This window comes from Podarcis filfolensis (assembly GCF_964270895.1).
Source record: "Podarcis filfolensis genome assembly, chromosome: 4".
Lineage (NCBI taxonomy): Eukaryota > Metazoa > Chordata > Lepidosauria > Squamata > Lacertidae > Podarcis > Podarcis filfolensis.
The window spans coordinates 104,694,376-104,719,729 of NC_139607.1; the positions used below are offsets into that span (position 1 = coordinate 104,694,376).

The 25,354-nt window shown below is 59.7% G+C and overlaps 1 protein-coding gene across 4 annotated transcripts in view; it reads right to left on the reverse strand.

Annotated features, from left to right (window-relative positions):
* Positions 1 to 1,302: 1,302 nt before the first annotated feature.
* Positions 1,303 to 25,354, reverse strand: part of DCHS1 (dachsous cadherin-related 1) — a 34,021-nt gene continuing 9,969 nt past the window's right edge. For all 4 annotated transcript variants that reach the window (XM_083611842.1, XM_083611841.1, XM_083611844.1 and 1 more), the window contains 19 exons: positions 21,020 to 21,208; positions 20,247 to 20,478; positions 19,886 to 20,122; positions 17,982 to 18,986; positions 17,676 to 17,863; positions 17,393 to 17,489; positions 17,093 to 17,250; positions 16,167 to 17,004; positions 14,677 to 14,916; positions 13,597 to 13,722; positions 11,416 to 11,625; positions 9,976 to 10,839; positions 9,331 to 9,444; positions 8,644 to 8,855; positions 8,335 to 8,489; positions 7,311 to 7,441; positions 6,710 to 6,996; positions 6,098 to 6,236; positions 1,303 to 5,888 (listed from right to left, as the gene is read on the reverse strand). In XM_083611842.1, coding sequence (XP_083467968.1) covers positions 3,322 to 5,888; positions 6,098 to 6,236; positions 6,710 to 6,996; positions 7,311 to 7,441; positions 8,335 to 8,489; positions 8,644 to 8,855; positions 9,331 to 9,444; positions 9,976 to 10,839; positions 11,416 to 11,625; positions 13,597 to 13,722; positions 14,677 to 14,916; positions 16,167 to 17,004; positions 17,093 to 17,250; positions 17,393 to 17,489; positions 17,676 to 17,863; positions 17,982 to 18,986; positions 19,886 to 20,122; positions 20,247 to 20,478; positions 21,020 to 21,208 — 7,989 coding nt within the window. In that variant the 3' untranslated portion in view covers positions 1,303 to 3,321. The remainder of the gene's footprint in view (positions 5,889 to 6,097; positions 6,237 to 6,709; positions 6,997 to 7,310; positions 7,442 to 8,334; positions 8,490 to 8,643; positions 8,856 to 9,330; positions 9,445 to 9,975; positions 10,840 to 11,415; positions 11,626 to 13,596; positions 13,723 to 14,676; positions 14,917 to 16,166; positions 17,005 to 17,092; positions 17,251 to 17,392; positions 17,490 to 17,675; positions 17,864 to 17,981; positions 18,987 to 19,885; positions 20,123 to 20,246; positions 20,479 to 21,019; positions 21,209 to 25,354) is intronic.

Genomic DNA, 25,354 nt, shown 5'->3' on the forward strand with positions numbered 1-25,354 from the left:
TCCATGGGTTAGGGGGCGCAAATTACTTGCCTTGCCCCGGGTGCTGACAACCCACGCTACGCCACTGCGTGGCCCACAGGTCTGGGCCCCATGGAGCACTTGCAGCAACAGTGGGGCTGGACCTCAGACGGCCATCCAGCCTCTCTTTAAGAACTTCAACCTTCCTCTCGCGGGAATCGCTTCCACTGCTGAACAGCTCTGACTGTCGGAAGTTTTTCCGAGTGTTTAGTGGGAGCAACCCGGTTCCTCCGCTCCCTCGGGTGCCCTCCAGCCGCTCGCCCCCGAACTGCCGACAAAGGCTCGTGCCCGGGGCAAGCGCTGAGGGGAGCCTCCGCCCCAAGCCCCTTCCCAGCTGGCGCGCCTGCCCCGCGGGCTCCCCCTCACCTCCTGGAGGGCTGCGAGAGGCGGCGCGCTCGGCTGGGTTCGGGGGCTCCAGAGGGGCGCGGAGCTGCCGAGTGGGAAGGGATTCCCCAGGTCATTTAGTCCACCCCGTCAGGCAAGACTCGCCGCTCAAGCGTCCAGGTTCACCCGGAGTTCACGTCTTCGGGCCGCTCTGGCTAATCCTGCCAATTGGCCGCCGCGGGGAGCTGAGCCGCCTGATTAGGCGCATCTGCTTCGGGGCTTAGGCTAAGCGGATGAAGCCCCCAAAGCTGAGCGCGCGACGGGGCGGGAGCCGGGACCAGGCGCGAGCGAGGGTGGCGCGGGTCGGGAAAGCCCCCGTCCGCCGTCCTGTCAGGGCCTCCGGAAGCAGCCCCGACGCCGACCCCCTTCGCCCGCTGCGCCGGCCGGGGCTTTCCTCGCCGCCGCCGCCGCCGCAGGTCTGGGCGTAGAATGGGGCAGCCCCAGCAAACTGCACTTGGGGGGAGAGAGGGGTGCTGGAGGGAACAGCCGTCCAGGAGGAAGAGCGGCTGCTCTCGCCCCTTCGTCGCCTGGGCAGCCACGGAAGCCCCGTCGGGGGCGGTCGGGGGCTACGAGCCGCCACGACTGTGCCTCGACTCTGCAGCTAGAGGCAGCCCCGCTTCTGCCGGCCCGTGGCTGGAAGCACAGGAGGGGCGAAGGCTCTTGGCTCGGATCCTGCTTGCCGGCTTCTCTTGGGGGCGTCTGGTCGGCCGCTGTGAGGACAGGCTGTCCGACGAGATGAGCCTTTGGCCTGATCCTGGACCCGAAAGCTCTTCCGAGGGTTTTCTGGCCCATTAAGCTGCCACCCACAAAAGGGTCCTCCCGCCCCCCTAAGCGGTTGCCTTGCGGGTGCGGGGCCCCGTCTCATCCCCTCAGCCCCGCCCCCGCCAAGAAGACCAGTCCTTACAAACACGGTGTGGTTTATTAAGGCATTACTTCAAAAAGTTGGCACTTGGATCTGGTCCCTGCTCAAAAGGAGGGCCGGGGGGGGGCGGGCGGGGCACCCGGGACTTATCATGCTGCGGATGCTCAGCAATACAAAAAGATACAAAATGCTGGAAATAGGAAACAGATTACAATAAATAAACAGAGTCTGCCAGGCTGGGCTGCAGTCAGGGCAGAGGCGATGCCAGAGAGGGAGGCTTCAGGACGGGCCTCATGGGGTTAAATGGGCGTGGGAGGGGGAAGGAGGGCCACCGTCCTCGCCCGCTCAGCTGGGGTCCATCGTGCTTGTCCCTCAGAAAGGCCTGGCCCCAGGGTCTTGTGCATGCAGGCAGCAATTCTGCTGGTAGAGCTTTTCCCGGCCTGGAGAGGAAGTGCCCTTGGCCACCCCAGCCCCACCCCCTGCGCAGGAACCTTCTGGGAAGCCTGTGGCAAAGAGCAAACTGCCCCTGCCCTGATGGGGGGGGGTGTCTCTGCCATGCGTCCCAGGCTTCTTCAGCATCCTGCCGGAAGCACCAGTCCACCCTTCCCATCGGCAGCTTTCAAGCCCCTGTGGCCCCTCAGGCTCCTTGTCATGTTGGAGCTGAACTCTTCCCCTCCTGACATGCTAGCTTTCTATCTGCAGGGCATCTGGCCAGACGCGATCCCTCTTGCCAGCACTGGCAGGGAAGGGGGGAGCAGCTGCTTGGCATGCAGAAGATCCTGGGTACAAAACTTGGCTGCCTCTCCAGAGAGGCCTGGGAAGTTCCATGCCTAGGCAGCTGCTACCAGCCAGAGCTGGATGGGTTCAGGAGACGGCCCCTTCCTCCGCTTGCCCTTATTCTCATGTATGTGCCTGTGGGCGGGATGGGGGTGGACAGACAGAGGTGTTTAATTATTGCTACTGCAGTGCCATTCACTCCCCTCACTAAAAAAGGAAGCCAAGGGAGGAGCACTTGGTTATTGCAAGTCTGTGCTGAGGGTGGGGAAGGTATTGCTCTGAAGTTGTGGGGAGTCTGGGGTCCCCTGCTTCAGTCTCAGACAAAGAGCAACGTGGACAAGAAGGGCATTGGTGCTGTATCACCCCACGACCCATGGCCCCCACACCCAGTGCCAAGCTGTCAGAGTACTGCCCTTCCTGGCAGCACCCAGTGTGAGCGAGCAAAGTGAAGGTGCCCTCTTCCTAGGTTAAGATTTGCTTGTGTGTGTGTGTGTGTGTTGGGCGGGGGAAACCAGCCCCCCAAGGCATGCATATGCCAGTGCAAAGCAAGCAGTGGGAGGAGGGCACAGGGCCCCCAGGCACGGAAGGGGAGCTGGTGGCATCATGTGGGACTTTGAAGGGCACAAGTTGCACCTACCTTGGCCCAGAGAGAGAGAGAGAGAGAGAGACAGAAACACACACATGCTTTGGTCAGGCAAAGAGGCCCCTCCACGCTGGCTGCCCCCTTTGCTGCTGTGGGGTGCCTTTGAGTCCCATTGCAATTGGAGCAGCAGCATCTCATGGGTCTGGAGGGGGCAGTGACAGCCCTGAGGCCATGGGGGCTTCAGCCAGACACCCCTTCAGCAGACCCAGCCCAGCCAGCTCTGTGTGCAGGGGGGAGCAGTGCCCCGTGGGGTGGGGGTGGAACAATACTGAGAAGGTGGTGTGTGTCTTCCTGTGAGTAGCGTCTGTACATGGGGTGGGGGCAGTGGAAGGACAGCAGTGGGATCTGCCACAGGGCAGTGGTCCTTGTGCCACGCATGGAATGCCCCCTGGGAGCGCAGCCCATCTCCTGCCACCGCTTTGGCCAGCCAGTTGCCTGGAGAGGGACGCATTCTGCCCTCACAGCATCCCTTTGCACCGAGGAAGAGGTGAGGACGGTGACGCCGGGGCAGCTTCTGCAACCCACGACTCTCCTGCAGGCAGATGCAGGAGGCAGCCTGGCAAAGTCCCACAGTCTCGGCTCCAGGAGCGGGAGGGGGGGGCTTGTGCTCAGTCAACACCCTTTGCAGAGTCCCAAGCTAGATGCGGAGCTCGGCCTCCTCCGAGGCCTCCAGGGAATGCTCGGTGCTGATGGCGGACGCCGAGGGCCCCTGGGAGACCCCGAAGGGAGAGACCATGGGGGAGCGCGCGGCCAGTGGGGAGAGCGAGGGGGAGAAGCTGGGGGACATGGCGGCCGAGGAGAGGGAGCCCTCGTGGCTGATGGGGGAGCGTCGCAGAGAGGAGGAGGAGGCGGTGGCCAGGTGGGGGAAGGCCCGCCCCACGGCCGGCTTGGGGGGCACGGACTTGGCGCCCGGGTGCGCCACGGAGGTGATGAGTGGAGGTGGGTCGATGCGGGGCTTGGGCTTGGTGGGGAAGGGCTTGCGCAGGGAACTCTCGTCCTTCAGGCGGGCGATTTCTGTGAAGACGCTGGCCAGGGGCTGGAACTGGGGGCACCAGTTGAGGAGGTAGTCCCAGTTGTAGCTGCCGCGAAGCTCCTCATCACTGGCCACAATGGCCGTCAGGGAGCCGTCCACGCACGGCTTCCCGTCCTCCGGAAAAGAGTAGTCTTTGGGGGCGGAGGAGACGCTGAGCCCACAGCCGGCCCCCAGGTAGGGGCCGCTGCTGCCCCCGTCATCCCGGTAGAGCTGGGGGGGCTGGCCGGGAAGCAGCAGGCCACCAGGCCCCTTCCGGTTCTTGAACCAGTGAGCCGCATCCAGGGTGGCGGGCTCGCAGGAGACGTCCGAGAGGCGGTCCGCGTCCGTCTGGATGCCGGAGTCGGGTCCGCGAGCCACCAGGTGCTCCTGCAGGGAGGAGGTGACGCTGGACATGCGGGGACACTCATTGATCATGCGGATTTCGTCGTCCTCGGCCGCCTCGGCGGAACCTCGCCCGCTGGAGTGGGAAGGGTCCAGAGACCCACCCCGGGTGTAGGGGCCGGCCGGTTCCGTGCCATAGCCGGGCAGCGCCTCGTGGTAGAGGCAGTCTCCGCCTGGCAGAGTCGGCTCGCCGTGGCCCAGCTTCTGCAAGGAGCCACTCTGCACATGGGCCAGATCCACCTCCTTGGGGCCCCGGCTCTGCCGCGAGCGGACCAGGGCCAGCACAATGGCCACGGTGGCCAGCACCACCACCACGCCCAGAGAGGCAGCTACGGCAACCACCAGCAGCAGGTTGAGGTCAGGCACCAGGCCGAAGGAGGTGTGCGTCACGTCCACGGTGACCTGGGCGGAGGCCGAGCGCGAGGCGGGCAAGGGGCTGTGGGCCTGCACCTCCAGCACCATTTCCCGGGGCTCTTGCTTGGGAGGCCCCCCCGAGGGCGCCTGGCTGTCCACGCGCAGGTAGATGGCGCCACTGGTTTGGTTGATTCCGAAGAAGGGAGACGGCTTGAGCAGCGTGTAGAGCACCACACCGTCAGGGCCCTCGTCCTCGTCCGTGGCCACCACGGACCCAATGCTCTGCCCCCGCTGGGCACCCTCGGGGACCTCGAAGCTGAAGGCTGGGCTGAGGAACACGGGGTCATACTCGTCCTCCCCGGTCACCAGAACACGTACGGTGGCTGTGGCCGATGTGTTGCCAACATCCGTGGCCTGCACCCGCAGCTGGACGGCCTTTGTGCGCTCAAAGTCAAAGGGCTGCAGCGCATGCAGCTCCCCGGAGCTGCTGTTGATGGCGAAGGCCTCCCCGCCCTCAGATGGCAGGAGGGCATAGCGCAACTGCCCAAAGGCTCCCACGTCCAGGTCCACGGCCCGCACCGTGGTGACCAGGCTCCCTGGCGGCAGGTTCTCCCGCAGGCTGCAGCTCAGCACCTCCAGGGGGAAGTAGGGGAGGTTGTCATTGACGTCCTTCACCTCCACGGTGATGGACGCTAGGGCAAAGTGGCCGCCTGCTCCGTCCGAGGCCCGCACCACCAGGGTGTGCAGGGCCTGGGCCTCGCAGTCCAGCGCCTTTGCCAGGCGCAGTGCCCCTGTGGACGGGTGCAGCTGGAAGAGCCCGCCGGGGTCCCCGGAGCTGATGCTGTAGCGGACCTGGCCGTGGGCCCCCGAGTCAGGGTCCTGGGCTGCCACGCGCAGCAGCTCTGCCCCGGGCACGGTGCCCTCACTCACGGCCACGTGGTAGGCAGAGCGTCCAAACACCGGGGGGTTGTCGTTGACGTCCAGCACAGTGAGCAGCACAGGCACCACGGCGCTGTGCTGAGGCACTCCCCGGTCTGACACGGCCACCGTCAGGTTGTAGATGGCCACGGCCTCAAAGTCGAGGGGCTCCACCAGCACCAGGGCACTGGCGCCCCCGGAACGGCCCTCCAGCTGGAAGGCGTGGCCGCTGTTCCCGCTGACAATGGTGTAGTCGAGCGCCGCGTTCTCCCGTGTCACGTCGGCATCTGTGGCTTCCAGGGTGAGCAGGGTGGTCCCCGGGTGCAGGTCCTCCGACACGCAGGCGTTGTAGTGCGGCTTCAGGAACTGAGGCCCGTGGTCGTTCACGTCCAGCACTTGGATCTGCACCGTGGTCCAGGCCGAAAGGCTGGGCGTGCCCCGGTCGCGGGCCTCCACTAGGATGTCCAGTGTGGAGCGCCCCGGATCCAGCACCAGGAGCTGCGTGGTGAACAAGGTCCCTGGGAGGGCAGAGAAAGGGCAGTGAGGAGGAATAGGAGGAGAAAGAGAAGAGGAGGAGGAGGAGGATGGAGAGAAAGAGGAGGGAGAACATCACAGAGGACAAAGAAGAGGAGAAGGAAGAGCTCAGCCAAAGTCCCGTCCCCCCCAGAATTGCCCCTGCCCCTCCAACGCATCTCACAGGGGCCTCCTCCCACGGCTGCCTTCATACCGTTGGTCCGGTGGATGGAGACCAAGTGGCTTGGCCTGGCCAGCTGGTAGGTGACCTCCCCGTTGGCGCCCGAGTCCAGGTCTGTGGCGCTGAGGGTCAGGATGGGGCTGCCGGCTCGGGTGTGTTCTGGCAGTACAACCTGGGAGGACACAGAGGGTTACCTGCCATTCCTGGGCATCTATTTGCCCTCCAAGGTTGTGGGGGAAACCTGTTGGCATGAGCTGCCCCCTACCCATGGGTGCCCCTGTGAGGAGCCAAAGGGGGAGAAGAGCAGAATGAGGGCAATGAGGAGGGGGTCCGGGGGGGAGGCGTGGTCTCTCCGGCACGTGACTGAGCCATGTTGAGCTGAAGGGGGCAACTCACACCGGGACACTTTTTCGTATTTGGCACAAGTGATGCTTAAACTAAAGCAGCAACATAGCAATTTGCATCGAGGTTTGTGATCGAAGGTGCCGTCGCTGCCCTGCCCTCTGAATCCTAGCTCTGGGCCACTTTTCTGCACTTTCCCACGGCTGCAGAGCTCCCCTACGCAGATCATTTTGTGGGTTCTGCCCTGCCTGGCGAAGGACGTGCGGCCCCTGAGGGGAGAAGCCTGAGGGAAAGGCTGCGCACCTGATACAGGGCCTGGGAGAAGACGGGAGGGTTGTCGTTGACGTCTTCCACCAGCACCGTGACATTGGCCTCCGTCTCGTGCTGAGAGTCCGAGGCGCGCACCGTCAGTGCATAGCGGCTGCGCTGCTCATAGTCCAGCGGCCCCAGCAGAGTGATGCGGCCCCCGTAGCGCAGGATGCTGAAGGTGCCAGCACTGCCACTGTCCAACACCAGCATGTAGGAGAGCTGCGGCCCGCAGTCCACGTCGTTGCCCGTCACCATGGTGATCTCGGTGCCCAGCAGGGCGTCTGTGGAGTGGGGGGGAGGGGGTCAGAGCTGGGCCTGCCAGGGGCAAAGGCCACGCAGAGCTGTTTGGGGTTGCCCAGGGGAGCATGGCTTCTCCTCCCCATCTCGATGGAGGGCTCTGTGCCAGCACTAAGAGAAAGAAGCTCTGCATTTGCTCAGAGGTGCTCATGTCTTCAGGTTTTGCAAGTGTTTCCCAGGTGACACCCTCCGTGCCTGCTTTTGAGGGGAGCCGTGCTGAGAGAGCCCCGCTTTCCCACAGCGCCCCTCCCCCCAGCCAACCAAGGGGGGCTTCATGAGCCCTGTTCCATCTACTCACTCTCAGGCACCCGCACCTCCCAGGGGGCAGGGATGGTGGGGCTGTTGTCGTTCACATCCATCACCAGCACTGTGAGGGTGGCAGAGCCCACCAGAGGAGGGTTCCCTCGGTCTGTTGCGGTCAGCACCAGGCTGTGGGTGGAGGGAAGCAGGAGCGTCTCAGGGACAAGGGGGCGCAGCTGGCGTCTGCCTGGGGAATGGGGGTCAGGGCCAAGGAGAAGCCCGCCTGGTGCCACAGGGTGCCCCTTCCCCTTTGGCAGCCTCCAGGAGGCCCCCACAGGCACCCCTGCTATTCCAGGGAGCGCATGGCGGGGGCAGAAGAGGGAACTGGCCTGGCCCAGTCACAGACCTACCTTTTTGGGGCCTGGAGCTTGAAATGTCACGGGGCCCCTTGGCCACCAGCAACGAGGTCTGGGCGAGCCCCGTTCTCTTCTTCAGTGACGGAACTGACACCTTTACAACATCTGTGCTACTGACTCTCGGACTTTGGTATTGTTGAAATATATACAACTTAGACTCAAATCAATGCAGCTCAGATTGGGTCTACTAGACCCACAATTTTTAAACAACGTGGACTAAAGTTGCTTCTGGGTCCCTCTGGGATTCAGGGCCTGAAGCCGAAGCTTCATTAGTCTCACAGTAGATCTGTCCCTGCCCATCCCCCCATCCCCCCATCCCTGCCCTTTCTGTGGGAAACCCAGCCAGGTGGGCGGGGTACAAATATATTATTATTATTATTATTATTATTATTATTATTATTATTATTATTATTCTGGACTGGCTGCCTCTCCATGATTCAGTTCAGTTCAGTTCTGAGTTGCTTCCTGCGAGGAATCCCAAAGAGATTCACTGCACAGTAGAAACACATCTCTCAAAACAATTAAAAGCAATTACACAATTTAAACACCACCTCTCTCCCTCTTCCCAACGTCAGCACAGAGCCTCAGAGAGGATAAATGTCTCCCCACGGGCTCCTCGCGAGGCGCTCCATGGCTGGAAGCGGGGAGGCCGAAGGGCCGACTCACCGGGTCTGGGCCCAAATCTCCCTGTCCAGAATGGCCGCTGTCGTGATGGCGCCCGTCTGGCTGTTGATGCGATATAGGCCGTTCATGGGCAGCGTCTGGTTAATGGTGTACGTCACCTGCCCGTTGGGACCCTGGTCCAAGTCGTCTGCCACAACCTGCCGTGACAAGATGTGGAGAGTCCTGCCCCCGCTTGGACCTGGCCCACATGCCCCCAGCCCCCCCAGGACTCCCCCCCCCCCCCGGTGCTGCTCCTGAGGTTCGCCTGGAGCCCCGCCGAGGAGCCCGCCATCCCAGAGGACCCCTCCCCACCTGGATGACGGGGGAGTCATAGCCCTGGGCCTCCCAGATGAAGGCCACGTAGTTGGGCAGCCGGAAGCGCGGCCGGTTGTCGTTGACGTCCTGCAGGTTGACGTTCACAGCCATGAAGCCGAAGGAGGAGGCGGACTCTGCCTGCAGCACCAGGCGCAAGCGGGGGCTCAGCTCAAAGTCCAGGCTGCGGGGATTCTGCACCGACACCAGGCCTGCAGGGGCAGAAGGGGGAGATCAGCCGCCTGCGCCACACCCTCTCCATGCACGGAGGGTCCTGGGGAAGCCGTGTGGTGGGGGCCACCGTCTCCCTTGAAGGCAACTGGGGGGCTGCTTTGGTTGGCATGTGGGGCCCTCCTTTGCCATGGAGGCCGGTACTCTGAGTCCGGCAAGGGCAGCGAGAAAAGCTGGACCCAGATGGCCAGATCCAGGGGGAGAGAGGCCATCACGCCATGGAAGTGGCACCTGGAGCAGGACCACATCCAAGCCCATGGTGGAGGAGAAGGGGAGCCGGGAGGGAGGGAGGCGGCCCCCACAAAGCCTTCGGCTCTCGCCTCCTCCAGGACAAAGCAGGCTTCCAAGGGGGCCTTTTGACCCAGAGATGAAGCCGCCTGAGAACGCCGTGGCCCAAGGCCTCTCCTCGCGCCCCAGGGGGCCTGTCTGGCCCTGCCCTCGAGGGCCCCTCCGTACCTGAGCTGGGCTGGATGCGGAAAGCGCCCTTCTCATTGCCACTGACGATGCTGTAGGTGATGCGGCCTGAGGAGCCGGCTGTGTGGGTGGCTGGGGTGCTCAGCACCGTGGTGCCTGGATTGGGAGGCAGCCGGGGGGGGGGGCAGGCCTTTAGAAAAAGAACATCCACTTCCAGAAGGAAACCTGCTTTGCTGTTAGTGGAAGATTCAGGACAGATACCAGCAAGCACTTCTTCATGCAGCACAGAGCTAAACCACGGAACTCCCTCCCACAAGAGGCAGGGGTGGCCACCAACTCGGATGGCCGTGAAAGAGGTTTAGGCCAATCCATGGAGGGGGAGGGGGCTCCCGAGGCCCACTAGCCAGGATGCCTGTGCTCTGGTCCTGCTTGTGGGTTTCCTAAATAGTTATTAATATTAATATTCAACCCTTTATCAAAAGATCCCCGGGTGGTGTGCAACATTAAGGACACATTTTATGGGCAACAGGATGCCAGACTCTGAGGCTTCTTATGCTCCCTTCTTAAAATCCTCTGGGACACACACGCAGTGGCCTTGGTGCTCCCACTTGTGGGCTGGGGACAGACCAGGCAGCCCCCTCCCCTTCTGCTCCAGACTAGCCAGCCAGAGCCAGCCCTTGCCCATACCTGTCGCGGCGTTCTCTGGCAGCGTCACGTCGCTGGTGCTGCGGGGGAAGCGGACCCCCCGGAAGCCCTCGTCTTGCAGGTGGATGACCACCACTCCGATGGAGGAGAGCGGGGGCTCCCCCAGGTCGCTGGCCAGGACGAAGACGGTGCGCTGGCGCTGGGTGAGGGTGCCCAGGGGCTGCAGCAGCTGGATGGCGCCTGTGTAGGTGTTGATGGCAAAGGCGGGGCTGGGGGCGGCCAGGCGGTAGAGGAGGGAGGCGTTGGCGCCCGCGTCGTGGTCCTCAGCCCGCAGCGTGGCCACCACCCGCTTGGCGGGCGTGTTGCGGGGCAGCGTGACAGAAAGTGGGCTGAGCGGAAAGGCCGGGATGTGGTCGTTGACGTCCTGGACGCTGACCGTGACCTGCACGGAAGCACTGCGGGGGCTCAGCGGGGACGAGTCCACGGCCACGGCCACGAAGCGGAAGGAGTCTCGCTGCTCCCGGTCCAGGGGCTGCGTGGTGGTGAGGCGGCCTGTCTGAGGCTCCACCTGGAAGGTGCCCAGCGACTCGTTGGCCAGGAAGTAGGAGACGCGTCCATTGGGCCCCTCGTCCGGGTCCTGGGCCTCCAGCTGCAGCACCAGCGCCCCCACGGGCAAGTCCTCTGGCACCTCGGCCATGTAGCTTTCCTGGGCAAAGCGAGGGGCGTTGTCGTTCAGATCCAGCACCTGCACGTGGAGGGCCAGGCTGGCGCAGCGTGGGGGGGAGCCGTGGTCACAGGCCTGGACGGTCAGGGCGTAGCTGGCCACACGCTCCCGGTCCAGGCCTCGTGCTGTGGACAGCTGGCCGGAGACGGGGTTCAAGGCGAAGTCTTCTTCAGAGTCTCCAGCTGAAGGGAGGAGCAGGAGGAGGGTGAAGCTTTCCTGGACTGGCACATGACTGCCCAAACTACCCCTCATGCTGGTTTCTCAGCTGCCCATGTGTCAATCCTCCCCTGCCTGAAGACTGCCTTACCCACTTCATGGAATTGACAGTACAGGCATCCCATAATCCCCTTTCTTAGTCTGGAACTCCTTGCCTACTGGTATCCAACAGGCAGCTTCCCTATATTCCTTCTGACATTTTATCTGCCTTAGTGTTTTAACTTTTTGTAGGCTTTAAAGCATCGCTGCAAATTTTTCTTTATTTTCTTCTTTCATCTTTTTGTAAACTACTTTGAGGTTGTTTTCTCACAATTGAACAATGTATAAATTTTAATGTAATGAATAAATAAATAAAATCTCCAAGGCTTAATATGGCTCCAAAGTGGGAAATGGAGGCTGCATGGACCCATTCTGAAATGAAGGGGGACCAGGAGAAGGAGCCCCTGGTGGGGTGGGAAACCCTCCCTTCTGCCCTCCCCTGCCTTTGGCACTGCATCACCCCAAGCAGGGAGTCTCCCTCCCTCCCTCCCTCCCTCCCTCACCTGCCAGGCGGTAGGTGAGGCGCCCGTTCTCCCCTGCATCGTGATCCGTGGCCCGCACGGTGGTCAGCTCCACCTGGCTCTGGTTCTCTGGGACCTCCAGGGAAGAGGCCTCCGCCTGGAAGGTGGGCGCGTGGTCGTTGTCATCTGCCACCAGGATGCGAACCGTGGCCTTGGCCTGGCGAGGGGGCAGCCCCTTATCCCGTGCGTACACTGTGGGGAGGGGGAGCAGGCTGTGAGCCATAGAGACAGCAGGGGGAAGACTCCTGGGGGGGCATGGGGAGCAAGGGGGCTGCCAGGACTGGGAGGGGCACAGCAGCTAAACCTGGCCCTCTGTGTGCATTGAAAGGGCTTCTGGGAGCCCCTTCAGCTCCTTCTATTTGCCAGGTGCGGATTAACTCACTGTGACAGAGAAACCTCAGGACAGCAAAGCAGAAACACACAGAGGCAGCGAAAACAAGCAGAGCAGACGAAAGGACAAATTCAATACAGTGCCAATTGATGTCAGTTTGTAGTGGGATACAAATTTAATACAGTGGTACCTCGCAAGACGAATGCCTCGTAAGATGAAAAACTCGCAAGACGAAAGAGTTTTTCATTTTTTGAGTTGCTTCGCAAGACGAATTTCCCTATGGGCTTGCTTCGCAAGATGAAAACGTCTTGCAAGTTTGTTTCCTTTCCCTTAAAACCGTTAATACCCAGGGTGCATTGCTTGAAGAGGTGCAGTTGCGACTTGACTTCGAGGAGCAACTCATAGCACGCGGTGTGAGGTTTTTGAAGACTTTGGTGATTTTTGAAGCTTTTCCAAAACTTCTTTTGCAGCCATTTGGTAAGTTAAACTTTTAAAACTTTTTGGGGGGTTTTTGGATTTTGGGTTGGGGTGTTTTCTAGGAGGTTTGGTGCTTTTGAATTTTTTGGATGTGAAGCACTGATTTTTTTTGGGGGGGGGGGTTGCGAAGGTAGGAGCTGTGCTGCCATGGGGCCCAAGAAGACTGCTGCTGCAGAGGCCGGCGAGAGGAAGAAGGAGAAGGTTACGCTGGAAATGAAGAAGGAGATCATCCGGAAGCACGATGGTGGAATGCGTGTGACAGACCTTGCCAGGGAGTACAGGAGGAATCCATCGACCATCGGGACCATCCTGAAGATGAGGGAGAAGATCCTTGCGACTGATGTAGCCAAGGGAGTCACCAGGATCGTGAAGAACCGCCCAGCTGTTCTGGAGGAGGTGGAGAAGTTGCTGCTCATCTGGTTAGAAGAGAAGCGGTGTGCAGGGGACACAGTGACTGAGGCCGTCATTTGTGAGAAGGCCAAGGCCTTGCACGCAGACCTCGTCCGGCAACAGCCAGGAACCTCAGGCGAGCCAGAAGTCTTCAAGGCAAGCAGAGGTTGGTTTGACCGGTTCAAGACGAGATCTGGAATCCACAGCGTGGTCAGGCATGGAGAGGCTGCCAGTTCTGACGTTCCTGCGGCTGAAGACTTTGCAGCGGAGTTCCTGGAGGTTGTGACGACGGAGGTCTACGTTCCACAGCGGCTGTCCTCCAAAGAACTGAGGGACATTTGCCAGAAGTGGAAAGATGCGCAGGCTTTTGCACAGCGGCACCACCCTGACAAGGACCTGACACGTGACCTTGCGAACACTTTTGATACGAGGGTCATGTCGTCTTTCAGGGAGGTGCTGAAAAGGTGGATGAAGCAGCAGACCATGGACAGGTTCTTCAGCAAGAAGCAAAGAGTGGAAGAGGAACCTTCTTTGAGTTGTCCCCCAGAGTCTTAGAAAATGTATGTACAGTACTGTACACTTTGGTGATTTTTAAACTTTTTTTGACCATAGGAACGCATTAATTGATTTTCAATGCATTCCTATAGGAATCGTGCTTCGCAAGACGAAAAATTCGCAAGACGAAAAAACTCGCAGAACAAATTAATTTCGTCTTGCGAGGTACCACTGTAAGCACTTTAAAAAACTGACTCAGATTTTAAAACACTTGAAAGGAACCTGAGCAGGTCCCACTACAGGAGTACCAAGAAATGCCCCTTTGCCCAAATGCTGCATCCGGGGCTGGCCTGTCCTTGTGTGCTCTCTGAGGCCGAAGGTGCCTGAGTCTGTCTTGGAAATAGAAGGAGCCGCTGGCCTGTGGGCCTCAGAAGAGACCCCCCCCCCGAGGACCCCCTCCCCCACCTTACCTGTCAGCAAGTGCTCTGCATGCTCCTCGTGGTCTAGGGAGCGCCGGGTGCTGATCAGACCCGTGTGGGGGTCGATGGAGAATTCGTCCCCAGAGATGCCGCCGTAGGACACCTGCCCATTGGATCCTGGCGAGATACGCAAGGGAGGCTGAGCATGGGCCCTACTCTTCCCCCACATTGTCCTCCGCACAAGCGCAGCCCCACAGGCGCAAAGGCCCCTCTTCCACACCCTCCCAACCACACTCGGCTGACCCCCCTCACAGCCCCACTGCTCCCCCCCCCAGGCAAAGCCAGAGTGTTAGCAGGGCAGGGGCTGGGGGGCCAGCTGTGGCAGCTGCCAGAAGTTGGCATGTTTAACCTGGGCTTCAGAAGCCTTTCAAGACCAGCCTGACATAGAACCACAGACGCCACTTTCATACCAAGGAGCACACAATGTCTCTGCCGCATGGGAGCTGCTGCTGCTCTGAAGCTGGGGAGTGGGCAGGGCTGAAGCAAGAGGCAGCCAAAGGCAGGCGCCAGCTAGGCCGGGGCACCTGCGCTTGCACAGAGTGGTGGCCAACCCAACACCAAATGCTGCTCTTGCCACCCGCTGGCCATTCTGGCCATTTGGTCGGGTTGATCTGCTGGGCTGAAGCCATCTTGGCTAGGGCCTGCCTCCTCTGTGGTCTCTCTTGCACTTGCACCCTCCTTTTGCTCCAAGGATTATCACCCTTTAATTCTAGCCACCCTCTTGTGAGGGAGGTTAGGCTGAGATGTCCTGACCAGCTGGCCAACCGTCTCCATGAGCCAAGTCCAACCTTTCCTCCCCTGGCCCACCCCGGTGCCCTCAGCCCAGGCTGGCAGAGGTTCTCCACCCACTGATGCCCATGAGTTCAGAGGTCTCCAGTTTCAAAGACAGCGGGTGGCCTTTGGCACAATATGCACAGTGCCGGGCCCAAGGAGGACACAATGAGCCCCCATGGAAAGGGGGCTTGTGCTCTCTGGGTGACCCCATTGTCTGGCCAGACACTCCTCCCCACCCCTTCCGCTTCTGGGTGGATGACCCTGCAAATGACCACAGGCCGAGGGTCAGGCTCTTACCCAGGTCGGGGTCGGTGGCGTGCAGCTGCAGCACGGGGACACCAGGGGGCAGGTTTTCTGCCACACTGGCTTCGTAGCTGTTTCTCTCAAAGGCAGGCGCCTGGTCGTTCACATCCAGCACATGCACAAGCAGGAGTTGCGTGGCAGAGCGCCGTGGCAACCCGTGGTCCGTGGCTACCACTGTCAAGTTATGCTGGGACACTTCCTCCCGGTCCAGCGTCCTCACGATGGATAGCGCGCCTGGGAGGAGAGCAGGAGGCCAACATTTGAGATGGAGATGGGGCATGAAGGCATTTTGCATCAAGACCTGCAAAAGGGGGTTGCAGGGATCTCATGGTTCTGGGAATCAACTCAGAACTCATTGTCATGGGCTGGAGCAAGACTCTGCTCTCAGATTTCTGGCCAGAGTTACTCCAGCTGGAAATGTATTTCTCCACCTGCAAGCAGCGCAAGGAGGAGTTTCATCTTTTTATGTAAAAAAGTGTTCTTCTGCAAAAGTCCAATTCAGAGAAGGAAAAGAATAAAGCAGCTGTTATCCAGAAACCCTTGTCAACAATCACTGAAAAGGTAAACCTCAGGAGGATGTCAGTAGCATTTTAGAACAACCAAAAGATGGAATTTCCCCCTCTCTTTTCTGCCAGAACCCTCATAAGGAGCTGTTGCCCCAAAGGGTTAGCCACCCCCCCAGCCAAGCACAAGGTGCAGAGTCTCAGACTTCTGCTCCTGGGGAGGTATTACAACACAGGACTTCAGAAGGGCTCTCACCAACCACCCATTTCACACTAGAGCAGGGGACAGCAACCCTTTTCAGCCGTGGGCTGCTCCACCGTCCCTCAGACCATGTGGGGGGGGCGGACTATATTTGGTGGGGGGGATGAACAAATTCCTATGCTCCAGATAACCCAGAGATGCATTTTAAATACAAAGCACACATTCTACTCATGTAAAAACACGCGGATTCCCAGAAGGTCCGCAGACTGGATTGAGAAGGTGACTGGGATGCATCTGGCCCCCAGGCCTTAGGTTGCCTACCCCTGCACTAGAGGGTCTTAGACCTAAAGTTTGGGGTGATTTGTTTTATCTTTCTTTCCCAGACTTGTGCTTTTGCTCCTGGTGACATACCAGGTCCTTTGTACATGCCTAGGGGCGGGGGCACTGCGCACAGGCCACATCTCGGAAAGACAGACAGACCATTTATTGGTGGCATATTGCAAGACGGCCCCACAGGACAGGGAGGAGGGACTGCTGCCGCCACCAGCCAATCAGCAGAGCGCACAGCCAAAATAGCAGGGTGTGCAAAAGGCGGGAGAACACAGGCTCGCCTCACCTGCAGAAAAATCTCGTGGGGGGAGGACTGCTCATATAACTGAAGGACATCCCTTACATCCTGATGCAGTGCTCTTTCCCAGCTCCTGGGAATGCATGGTGGGATCCTGCATACACAGACTACAAATCCCTGCATGGTGGCCTGGTACCTCCCTCTGCCTCACCTGTGTTGGGGTTGAGGTGGAATCGCCCGTCCAGGTTCCCTGCGCGCAGCGCATAGCTGACCCTCCCGTTCTCACCCAGGTCCCGATCCCTGGCCACCACCTGGAGCACCAGGAAGCCCGTGGGCTGGTCCTCAGGGATGTCAATTCTCGAGGGGGAGCAGAACTCAGGCCCGTTGTCGTTCTCGTCCGTGACAAAGATGTGGGCAGTGACGGCCGCCGAGTGGCGCTGGCTGGCGTTGAGCGCCTGGTCCGTGGCCTGGACCACCAGCAGGTAGGCCGACTGAGTCTCGCGGTCCAGCGCCCCCTGCAGGCTCAGCTCCCCGCTGCGCGCATCCAGCTGGAAGGGGGCCGGGGGGGCCTCCTGGCGCAAGAGGCTGTAGCGCAGTTGGCTGTTGGGCCCCGGGCCGTCCCCGTCCAGCGCCTGGAAGGTGAAGAGGGACGTGCCGGGGGTGGCCCCCTCAGACACCACCACAGTGACGGGGTCCTGGGGCCACGTGGGAACGTGGTCATTGCTGTCCTGCACGTGGATCTCCACCAAGACCAGGCGCTGGCTGGGGTAGCCCTGAAGGACGTCTTCCATGCTGACTTGCAGGCTGTGCTTCATCCCGGCTTCGTAGTCCAGCTCCTGGGCCACGTAGATGTCCCCCGTGCCTGGGTCCACCACAAAGAGGCCGTCCCCGCTGCTGCCCCCCACCAGCATGTAGGTCACTTGCCCGGGTGCAGGCGGCTCTGGGGGGGCCACACAGCCAATGAGAGAGCCCGGCTGCAGGCCCTCCATGGGGTGAAAGGTCAGCACCGTAGTGTCGGGACGGGGCAGCAGGCGGGCTGTGGACACCACCTGCAGAGGGAGGGGAGAGGTTAGGAAGGGGCCTGGGGGTATTTGGGGCAGGCCCAGCCCCACACCCGAGGCAAAAGAGGGCTCCTACTTGGATGCGCACGGCTGCTGTTGTGCTCTGGGGGGCAGCACCTCGGTCGCTTGCTGTCACCGTGAAAGCGTACTCGCCCCGGTCTGCTTGGCGCAGCCGCGTGGCTGTCCGCAGTTCCCCGGTGGCCACGTGCAGGGAGAAGCGCTCTGCCCAGGCACCTGCAGGGAGACAGAGAGAGAAGCGCTGGGGGGGGGCAGCCAAGGGGAGGCCCAGGAAACCCTCCGGGAGAAGGAGTGGAGGCCTGAAACCTCTGGGCAGAGTGGGGCCTCCCAGGAGCCCAGCCCAGGGGGACCTGTTTACCTGACAGCGAGTAGAAGACAGTGCCGTTCTCTGCCTCGTCCGGGTCTTTGGCCCTCAGCGAAGCCACCAGCAGGCCAGCCGGCTTCTCCTCCAGAACCTGAGAGGGTACAGCAGAGGAGTGGGGGGAGATGGAGTTGGCAGCCATTTCCTGGACACGCAAAGGGTGATGCCACCTCCCTGCTCCATGATCCTACCCCTCGGCCCTGGCCTTCCTGCTGCCCTTTCTGAGGAACTGCCAGTGCCCCCAAGAGGTCCTTCCTTGCCCCCTGGATCCCTCGCCCACCTGGAGGAGGAGTTCACGGCCCTCGGCCACGTGCAGGAAGGTGGGCGCATTGTCGTTCTCATCCAGGACAGTGACGTAGACGGTGCCAGTGGTGCTGCGGGGTGGCGTCCCCCCGTCCTGAACCACGACCTGGAGCTGGTAGCTGGCCTGCTGCTCCCGGTCCAAGCTCCTCCGAAGGCTCAGCTCCCCTGGAGGATGAGGAGAAGAGGCGCTCAGTGCAGGTGAGACACCCAGCTGCTCCCTCCCCGGCTCCCCCACGAGAGCCCCTGCTGAGAAGGGCCTCCCACTCCCGCTCTGCTCCCTCACCAGTCTGGGTGTGGACCAGGAAGTTCCCCTCGGGCGGCACCAGGCGGTAGGCCAGGCGGCTGTTCTGTCCCGCGTCCCGGTCGCTGGCCGTCACCCGGCCCACGCTGCTGCCGGCCGGCCTGTTCTCGGCCACAGTGAAGAAGTAGCGCTCCTCGCTCAGGCGGGGGCTGTTGTCATTCTCATCTGTGACAGTGATGCGCACGGTGCTGGTGCCCGTTTGGCGACCCTCGCCCTCCCCGGCCACCGCCAGCACCGTCAGCACGTACAGCTCCTGCACCTCCCGGTCGAGGGAGCTGCGCACGTACAGCCAGCCAGTGTCTGGAGCGATGCCAAAGCTGGACGCATCCCCCTCGGCCCGCAGGTGGTAGGCCAAGGGGGCGCTGGGCTCCCGGGCCAGGGCTCGCACCTGCAGGAAGCGGGTGCTCACGGGCACGCCCTCGCGCACCTCCACGCGGTAGGTGAGTGTGTCAAAGATGGGGCCGTGCTCATCGGCCGCCTGCAGGTGAACCAAGAGGGTGAAGGTGGCACTGAGCCGGGGGACCCCGCCGTCCTGCGCCAGGATGACCAGTCTGTAGGGGGCGCTGGTCTCCCGCTGCAGGGCCCCCGCGAGGCGCACCTTCCCGGAGAAGTGCTCCACGGTGAAGGCGCTGGCCCCTCCTGAGGCCAGTTCAAAGCGCACCTGCCCGTTCGCTCCGCTGTCACGGTCCTCCGCCTGCACTGTGTAGACCACCGTGCCCAGGGCAGCCCCCTCAGGTAGCAGCACTGAGTCAGAGGGGGCCGGGAAGGCGGGTGCATTGTCGTTCACGTCTGTGATGCTGATCTGCACCCGAGCGCTGCTGTAGGCGGGAGGGGAGCCGCTGCGGGCTTGGACCTCGAGGAGGAGGAGAGGCTGGGCCTCGTGGTCCAGGGGCAGGCTGGTGTGCAGCTCCCCCGATTCTGGGTCCACCGAGAAGTACCCGTGGGGGTCCCCCGAGGAGATGGAGTAGAACACATTGTCCAAGTGGCCTGGAGGCAAGAACAGAGGGGGGGAGTGGAGACCTGCTCGAGTGGGAAACAGCCCCCCTGGCCCCCCAAATAGAGATGTACTTAGGACACAGGAACTCTTCTATTGAGCTCCTGCCACTCTCTGCATTTATTGTAGGGGTGTGGGACCTGTTTGGATCGATGGTGCAGATCCTGATCAGCAATAGCCTTGCAAGCCAAATCTGACAGGTAGACAGCATGTGGTGTCACTTGACTGACAGTTGGGCAGCCCCTCCCACCTCTGAAAGCCTATTGCACAGGGTTGCTAAGCGCCTGACAGCCAGCTGCCTGACTATTAAGAACTTGGGGACCTGTAACAGCTTTGGCCCAAATGGCTTAGGATAGCCCTGCTCTCCCCCATGAGTGTCATACTTGAATGGGGGGGGGGGAGATGCATCTGAAAGCCCTTTGCAAAAGCACTCATTGAAGCAGCAGCACCCTCCTCTTAATATGGTTTAAGAGACATCTAAAGCCCTTTGCAAAATCACTCTTTGAAGCAGCCTCCCCCATAATTTAAACATCACTCAAGCACTGGACTCTCCTAAAGCACCTCACAAAAGTGTCCTTTCAGGAAGTGCTTCGTGGGAGGCTGCTTCAAAGAGCGTTTTTGGCCAGGTGCTTTAAGACAGACCCTGTGCACCCATCTGAGTGGCTAAAACGGAGCGCAGGGACCATCTTCAGGGGTTTTCCAAAAGGCTTCTTTGAAACAGCTCTGCACTTCTCTTTTAAGAGAGCAGGTGGGAGAGGGCAGGCAGCGAGAAGTCTCACCCATCCGCTGTTGTTGCCTGTGCTGCCAGCTGGGCATGGTTATAGGGCCAAAATGGGACCCTGATGGGCAAAGACTGGCTCCCTGCCCCGTTTTACAGGCTCCCTATGCCTACCTGCTGGGTTGTGGGCATAGACGACCCCAACGCTGCTGCCCGGCCGGGTGTCTTCTGGGACCGTGAAGTAGTACTGGGTGCGCTCAAAGCTGGGCGGGGAGATGGTGCCGGCCACAATGCTGATGTTGACCTGAGCTCTGGGCTGGGCTGCCAGACCCCCTCCGTCCCGGGCCGCCACCTCCAGCTGCACCAGCGTGTTGGCTTTGCCCACCAGACTCCTCAGCAAGGAGATGGCACCTGCGAAGGAAGAGGGAGAGCTGGTTGTGGGGGAGGCCAGGGCTGGGGAGGGAGGAAGCAGCCCCCCTGGGGTGAAGCCCCTGGAGGCTGGCGCCGCCCTGCCTGCCCCGCCTCGCCTCCTCACCCGTGTCTGGGTTGATGGCAAAGAGGGAGGGCGTGTTGCCTGCGGCAATGTGGTAGGTCACCCGCCCATGGGGCCCCTCGTCCTTGTCGTGGGCCGTGACACGCAGCACTGCTGAGCCAGGATGGCTTTGGGTGCTGATGCTGGTGGCATACTCCAGAGGGTAGAAGGTGGGGGCGTTGTCATTGACGTCCTCCAGGAAAACCTTGACGTAGGCCATGGAGCTCAGCCCACCCTGGGAAGGGAGGAAGGAGAGAGAGAGAGATGCTGCTGGGAATCCACAGCCTGGAGCCTGGATCACACCTTTGTTTAATTTAGGGATGCTTCAGTTGTGATTCCTGTACGGCAAGAGGTTGGACGAGATGGTCCTTGGGGTCCCTTGCAACAAGACCGTTCTATAATTCTATGACTTCACTCTGCCGCACCTCAAATGGCCCCTGCCTGTGGGTGGGGCAGAAGCCACAAGCCCCCAATGAGGGTGGCACAGACTGGGGTAGCAGCCAGGGCTCCAGTTCCACACTGGTGCTTCCACAGCCCAACTGGCTCCTGGTGTTTCAGAAGGGGAGATGTGGCTGGCCCCAGTGACCACAGCCTTCTTTAGGGTGAGGCCAAAGTGGCTGCTGCAAACCTTCCTGCCCGCCCCAGCACCCACAGAGGCTGACACGATCCAGCCAGAAGAGTCTCCAACCGCCCCCTACCCCACTTGTGGCCACCCTTTGCCACCATGGGCTGAAGCTGTTCTGCCACAACAGGGAGAGCCCCTGCGGCCTCCTCACCCCATCCAGCGCCGTGACGGTGAAGTCATAGGCGGACGTGCCCTCGTCGCGGTCCAGGTCTTGCGTGGTGCAGAGCTGGCCGGTCTCTTCCCCGAGGCGAAAGGCAGAGGGGGCTGAGCTGGTGAGGCCGGTGCCCAGGGAGTAGGAGAGGGAGCCCAGAGAGCCACTGTCGGCATCCGTGGCTGTGACCTGCAGGAGGCAAGGAAGAAGCATGGCATTGGCACGTGTCAGGCGGCAGGAGCAGGACCAAAGTGCAACATCCCTCCCCAATGACACACTTGCATGCACACCTGCACACATCTGGAAGGTGGGGAAGGCTGCTTTCATGTGTGCTGTGCCACCCCTACTGAGGTGGTGTGATGGATTCCCATATGTCTCCGCAACACAATTCCCTGAGGGCGATTTGACGGACTGAACCCACAAAATGCTCTCCAGGGCAGGAAAAGTGAGATGCACAAATCTAGGATGGGTGATCCCTGGCTTAACTGCAGTCTGGGGGGGGGGTCTTAGTGAACCGCAAGCTGAATATGAGTCAGCAGTGTGATGCAGCAGCAAAAAAAAGATTCCATCAATGGTGTTTCTGAAAAATTTGACACATCACTTTGGAAGATAGGCGAACTAATGCCAGTGTACTGGAAGAAGCAAAGATCACCAGTGTTGAAGCAATGATTCTTCATCATCAACTTTGTTGGACTGGCCATGTTGTGCGGATGCCTGATTACTGTCTTTCAAAGCAATTACTCTATTCTGAACTTAAAAATGGAAAGCGTAATGCTGGTGGTCAACAAAAGAGGTTTAAAGACTGTCTCAAGGCAAATCTTTAAAAATGTAGCATAAACACTGACAACTGGGAAACACTGGCCTGCGAGCGCTCCAGTTGGAGAACAGCCTTGACCAAAGGTGTCATGGGCTTTGAACTCAGGACAAAAAGGGAAAATGTGCTAAGAGGAAGGCACGCTTGGCAAACCCTCACTGTGATCAACTCCCGCCCAGAACTATGGAAGGACGTGTGGCTCCAGAATTGGCCTCCACAGTCACTTACGGACTCACTGTTAAAACTGTGTTCATGGAAGACAATCTTACTCAGCTGCGAGTGATAGCGAAAGAAGAAGAAGGTGGAAGCAGCAGCAGCAGCAGCAAAAAAAGCTCATGCAATTGTAGGCTTCCTCATCAAACATCAAGTGTCGCCATCAAGGAATGTCAGGGCCATCCTCTCATGAGGCAAAATGAGGTGACTGCCTCAGGAGGCAGGATCTACAGGAGCAACAAATCCCATTGCAGATCTTTATTCCCTGCTTATTATATGTAGCTCTTCACCTTTCTTCTCTGGTAGTGGGGGCATGTTGTAGTTTTCCTCAGGTGCCTAAATGTACAGTATTGTGTTGGCCCTGAGGGACGTCATAGTAACCCTGGAGTCCTGCGTCCAGTTCTGGGTTCCCCAGTTTAAGAAGGATGTTGACAAGCTGGAAGTATGCTGAGGTTGGTGACCAAAGCTGATCATAGAATCATAGAGTTGGAAGAGACCACAAGGGCCATCGAGTCCAACCCCCTGCCAAGCAGGAAACACCATCAGAGCACTCCTGACATATGGTTGTCAAGCCTCTGCTTAAAGACCTCCAAAGAAGGAGACTCCACCACACTCCTTGGCAGCAAATTCCACTGTCGAACAGCTCTGACTGTCAGGAAGTTCTTCCTAATGTTTAGGTGGAATCTTCTTTCTTGTAGTTTGGATCCATTGCTCCGTGTCCGCTTCTCTGGAGCAGCAGAAAACAACCTTTCTCCCTCCTCTATGTGACATCCTTTTATATATTTGAACATGGCTATCATATCACCCCTTAACCTCCTCTTCTCCAGGCTGATAAAGGGCCTGTAAACTAAGCCTTATGAGGAATGGTTGAGGGAGTTGGGGATGTTTTGCCTGGAAAAGAGGAGTCTGAGAGGGGGTATGATAGCCAAAAATCTAAAGGGCTGTCACATGGAAGATGGAGTAAGCATGTTTTCTCCTGCTCCAGAGGGAATAACCTGAACCAGTGGCTTCAAGTTACAGGAAAGGAGATTCTGACTAAACATCAGGAAGAACTTTCTGACAGAAAAAGCTGTTCCACAGTGGGATGGTCTCCCTTGGGAGGTTGTGGACTCTCCTTCATTAAATGGTTTTAAGCGGAGGTTGGATAGCCATCTGTCATGAATACGTTAGTTGAGATTCCTGCATTGCAAAGGGTTGGACTAGATGCCCCTCAGGGGTCCTATGATCCTATGACAATGGCTGTCGGCACATGGACTTCTTGGAAAAGACACAATGAGGAACCACAAACATTATTTACAATGCCAGATCATAGGATCAGAGCCCAACTCTAACCCGCAGTGAACATAATAATAATGATAATATTGTTGGTTAATGTTGGCTTGCTCTAATTAGAAGGGAATCCCAGAGGCAGCATGAGGCCTCTCTTCCTCACTTGGTGCTTCTTGGTTGGGGTGCTCCCTCTATTGTTAAAACCAGCCCCCATTTCCTCCCCTCTCTTAAAAACACACACTGGACCTGCTTACAAGGCGGGGGGGGGGCGCTCCTTTCCCAGAGGACAGACTCTTCCACAAGCCCTGAGGGGGGTGAGGCTATGGGGAATGACAAAGATGTGCTTGGGGAGGGGGGAGACCCACCCTGACCAGCAAGCCTGAGATGCCGGCATTCTGCGGCTCCCTCCCCTCCCCTCCCCAGCTAGGACAGCAGCTCTTTCTGCTCCTCCCCAGTGTTCCTGAGGGAAAGAGCTCTGTGGGTGGTGGAGGCGGGAGGGAGGTTTGCCATGTGGCCCCTACAGACAAGCAAACAGCCCAGCCCCACAAACAGCCAGTTACACTCTGGGGCTTTGTATGCTGTAGATCATTTTAATGATGCAGCCGCAGTGGGGAATTTTTATCAAGACAGGCAGGGCGCATTTATTAATAATAATCCCATCTGTCAGAGATGCCTTAGCGGGGATTCCTGCATTGCAGGGGGCTGGACTAGATGGCCCTTGGCTGGGTCCCTTCCAACTCTACTATTCTATGATTCTATGACTACCCCTTCCCACTCTCCCCCCCAAAAAAACCCCAATAGAGAGGAGGCCCCAATACTCTCATGACAGCTTGGCCAGGGGGGTGCAAGCAGCGCATGGAGCTGGTCAGGCGTGTGCAGCCCCCCCCCACCCTTCGGGCTCTGTGACCCATAAGGTGATGCCCACCACTGAGCACACTTCACGGGGAGACGCTGAGTGTGCGCGAAGCATCCTTGCTCACAGCGGAAGAGGAGGCTTCCCCACACATTGCTCAGCTGACCTGCGATGGGATCTCCTGACACTTTGCTTTTTAATAAAATGCAGCTGGAAACAAACAGCTTCCTGTGGTATTTTCAGGGGTGGTGGGGGGTTGGGATTTAGACTGAAAAACAGTGCAAAGAGTTAACCTGCCCCCTCCCAAAATGCACGAAACCCAAGCTGGCCGCCACCTCCACCGCTCAGCTGCATGTCATCAGAAAGCAGAGAAAAGCCCTCCTTTGGCTCTGAGATTCTCAGGAGCTCCTCTTCCATCTTGCCTCCTGCGAATCCTCAGCCCCAGGTGCTACAGGACGGGGGGGCAGGGGGTGTACAGCAGCCCCACATGGAGCATTTCCTGCCTGCCAGGCCCCCCTCCTCAGCCACAGCCATACAATCACACACCCAGAGCACCAGACGGGGACATTGAGGATCCTGCTGTTTGCACTGGAAGCCCCACTGCTGGGGGACAGCTGTGAGGGGCTGCGCTGGAGCATGGCGGGCTGGGGAGGGACTGCACTGCCTGGCACAGCCTGTCACTGCATAATGGAGGGGCCTCCCTGCAGCAGCCGCCCATCCGCAAGGGGCTCATGTTTCAGAGCAAAGTGCTGACGCCACATCCCGCCTTCCAAAGGCGGCCACAGCGGCACTCGGCATCCTGGGATTGTGAGGGCCACCCACAACCCTGGCAGAGACCAGAGGCGGCTATGTCACACACACACACTGCTCCCTCCATCCTGAGGATGGTCGCCTCAGCTCCTCCCGCCTTTTGCTCATCCCCACAGTCATTCATTTAGGCCCAGAGAGTGATGGGCAAGGCACCGTGAGGGAGGCTATGATGGTGACAAGGCAGGGATTTGAACCCAGCACCTCCCTGCCACAAAACGTGGATGGCTCTTCAATGGGCATGGCAGGACTGCAGGGAGCAGCACCCTCCTCAGAGCCCTCTGGGTGACCAGGAGGGGGAGATCCCCTCCTCCTCCTCAGCTCATGCCTTCAGGGCACTTACAATGGCGGAACAAGGGTGGAGGGCAGCCGTCTCTGA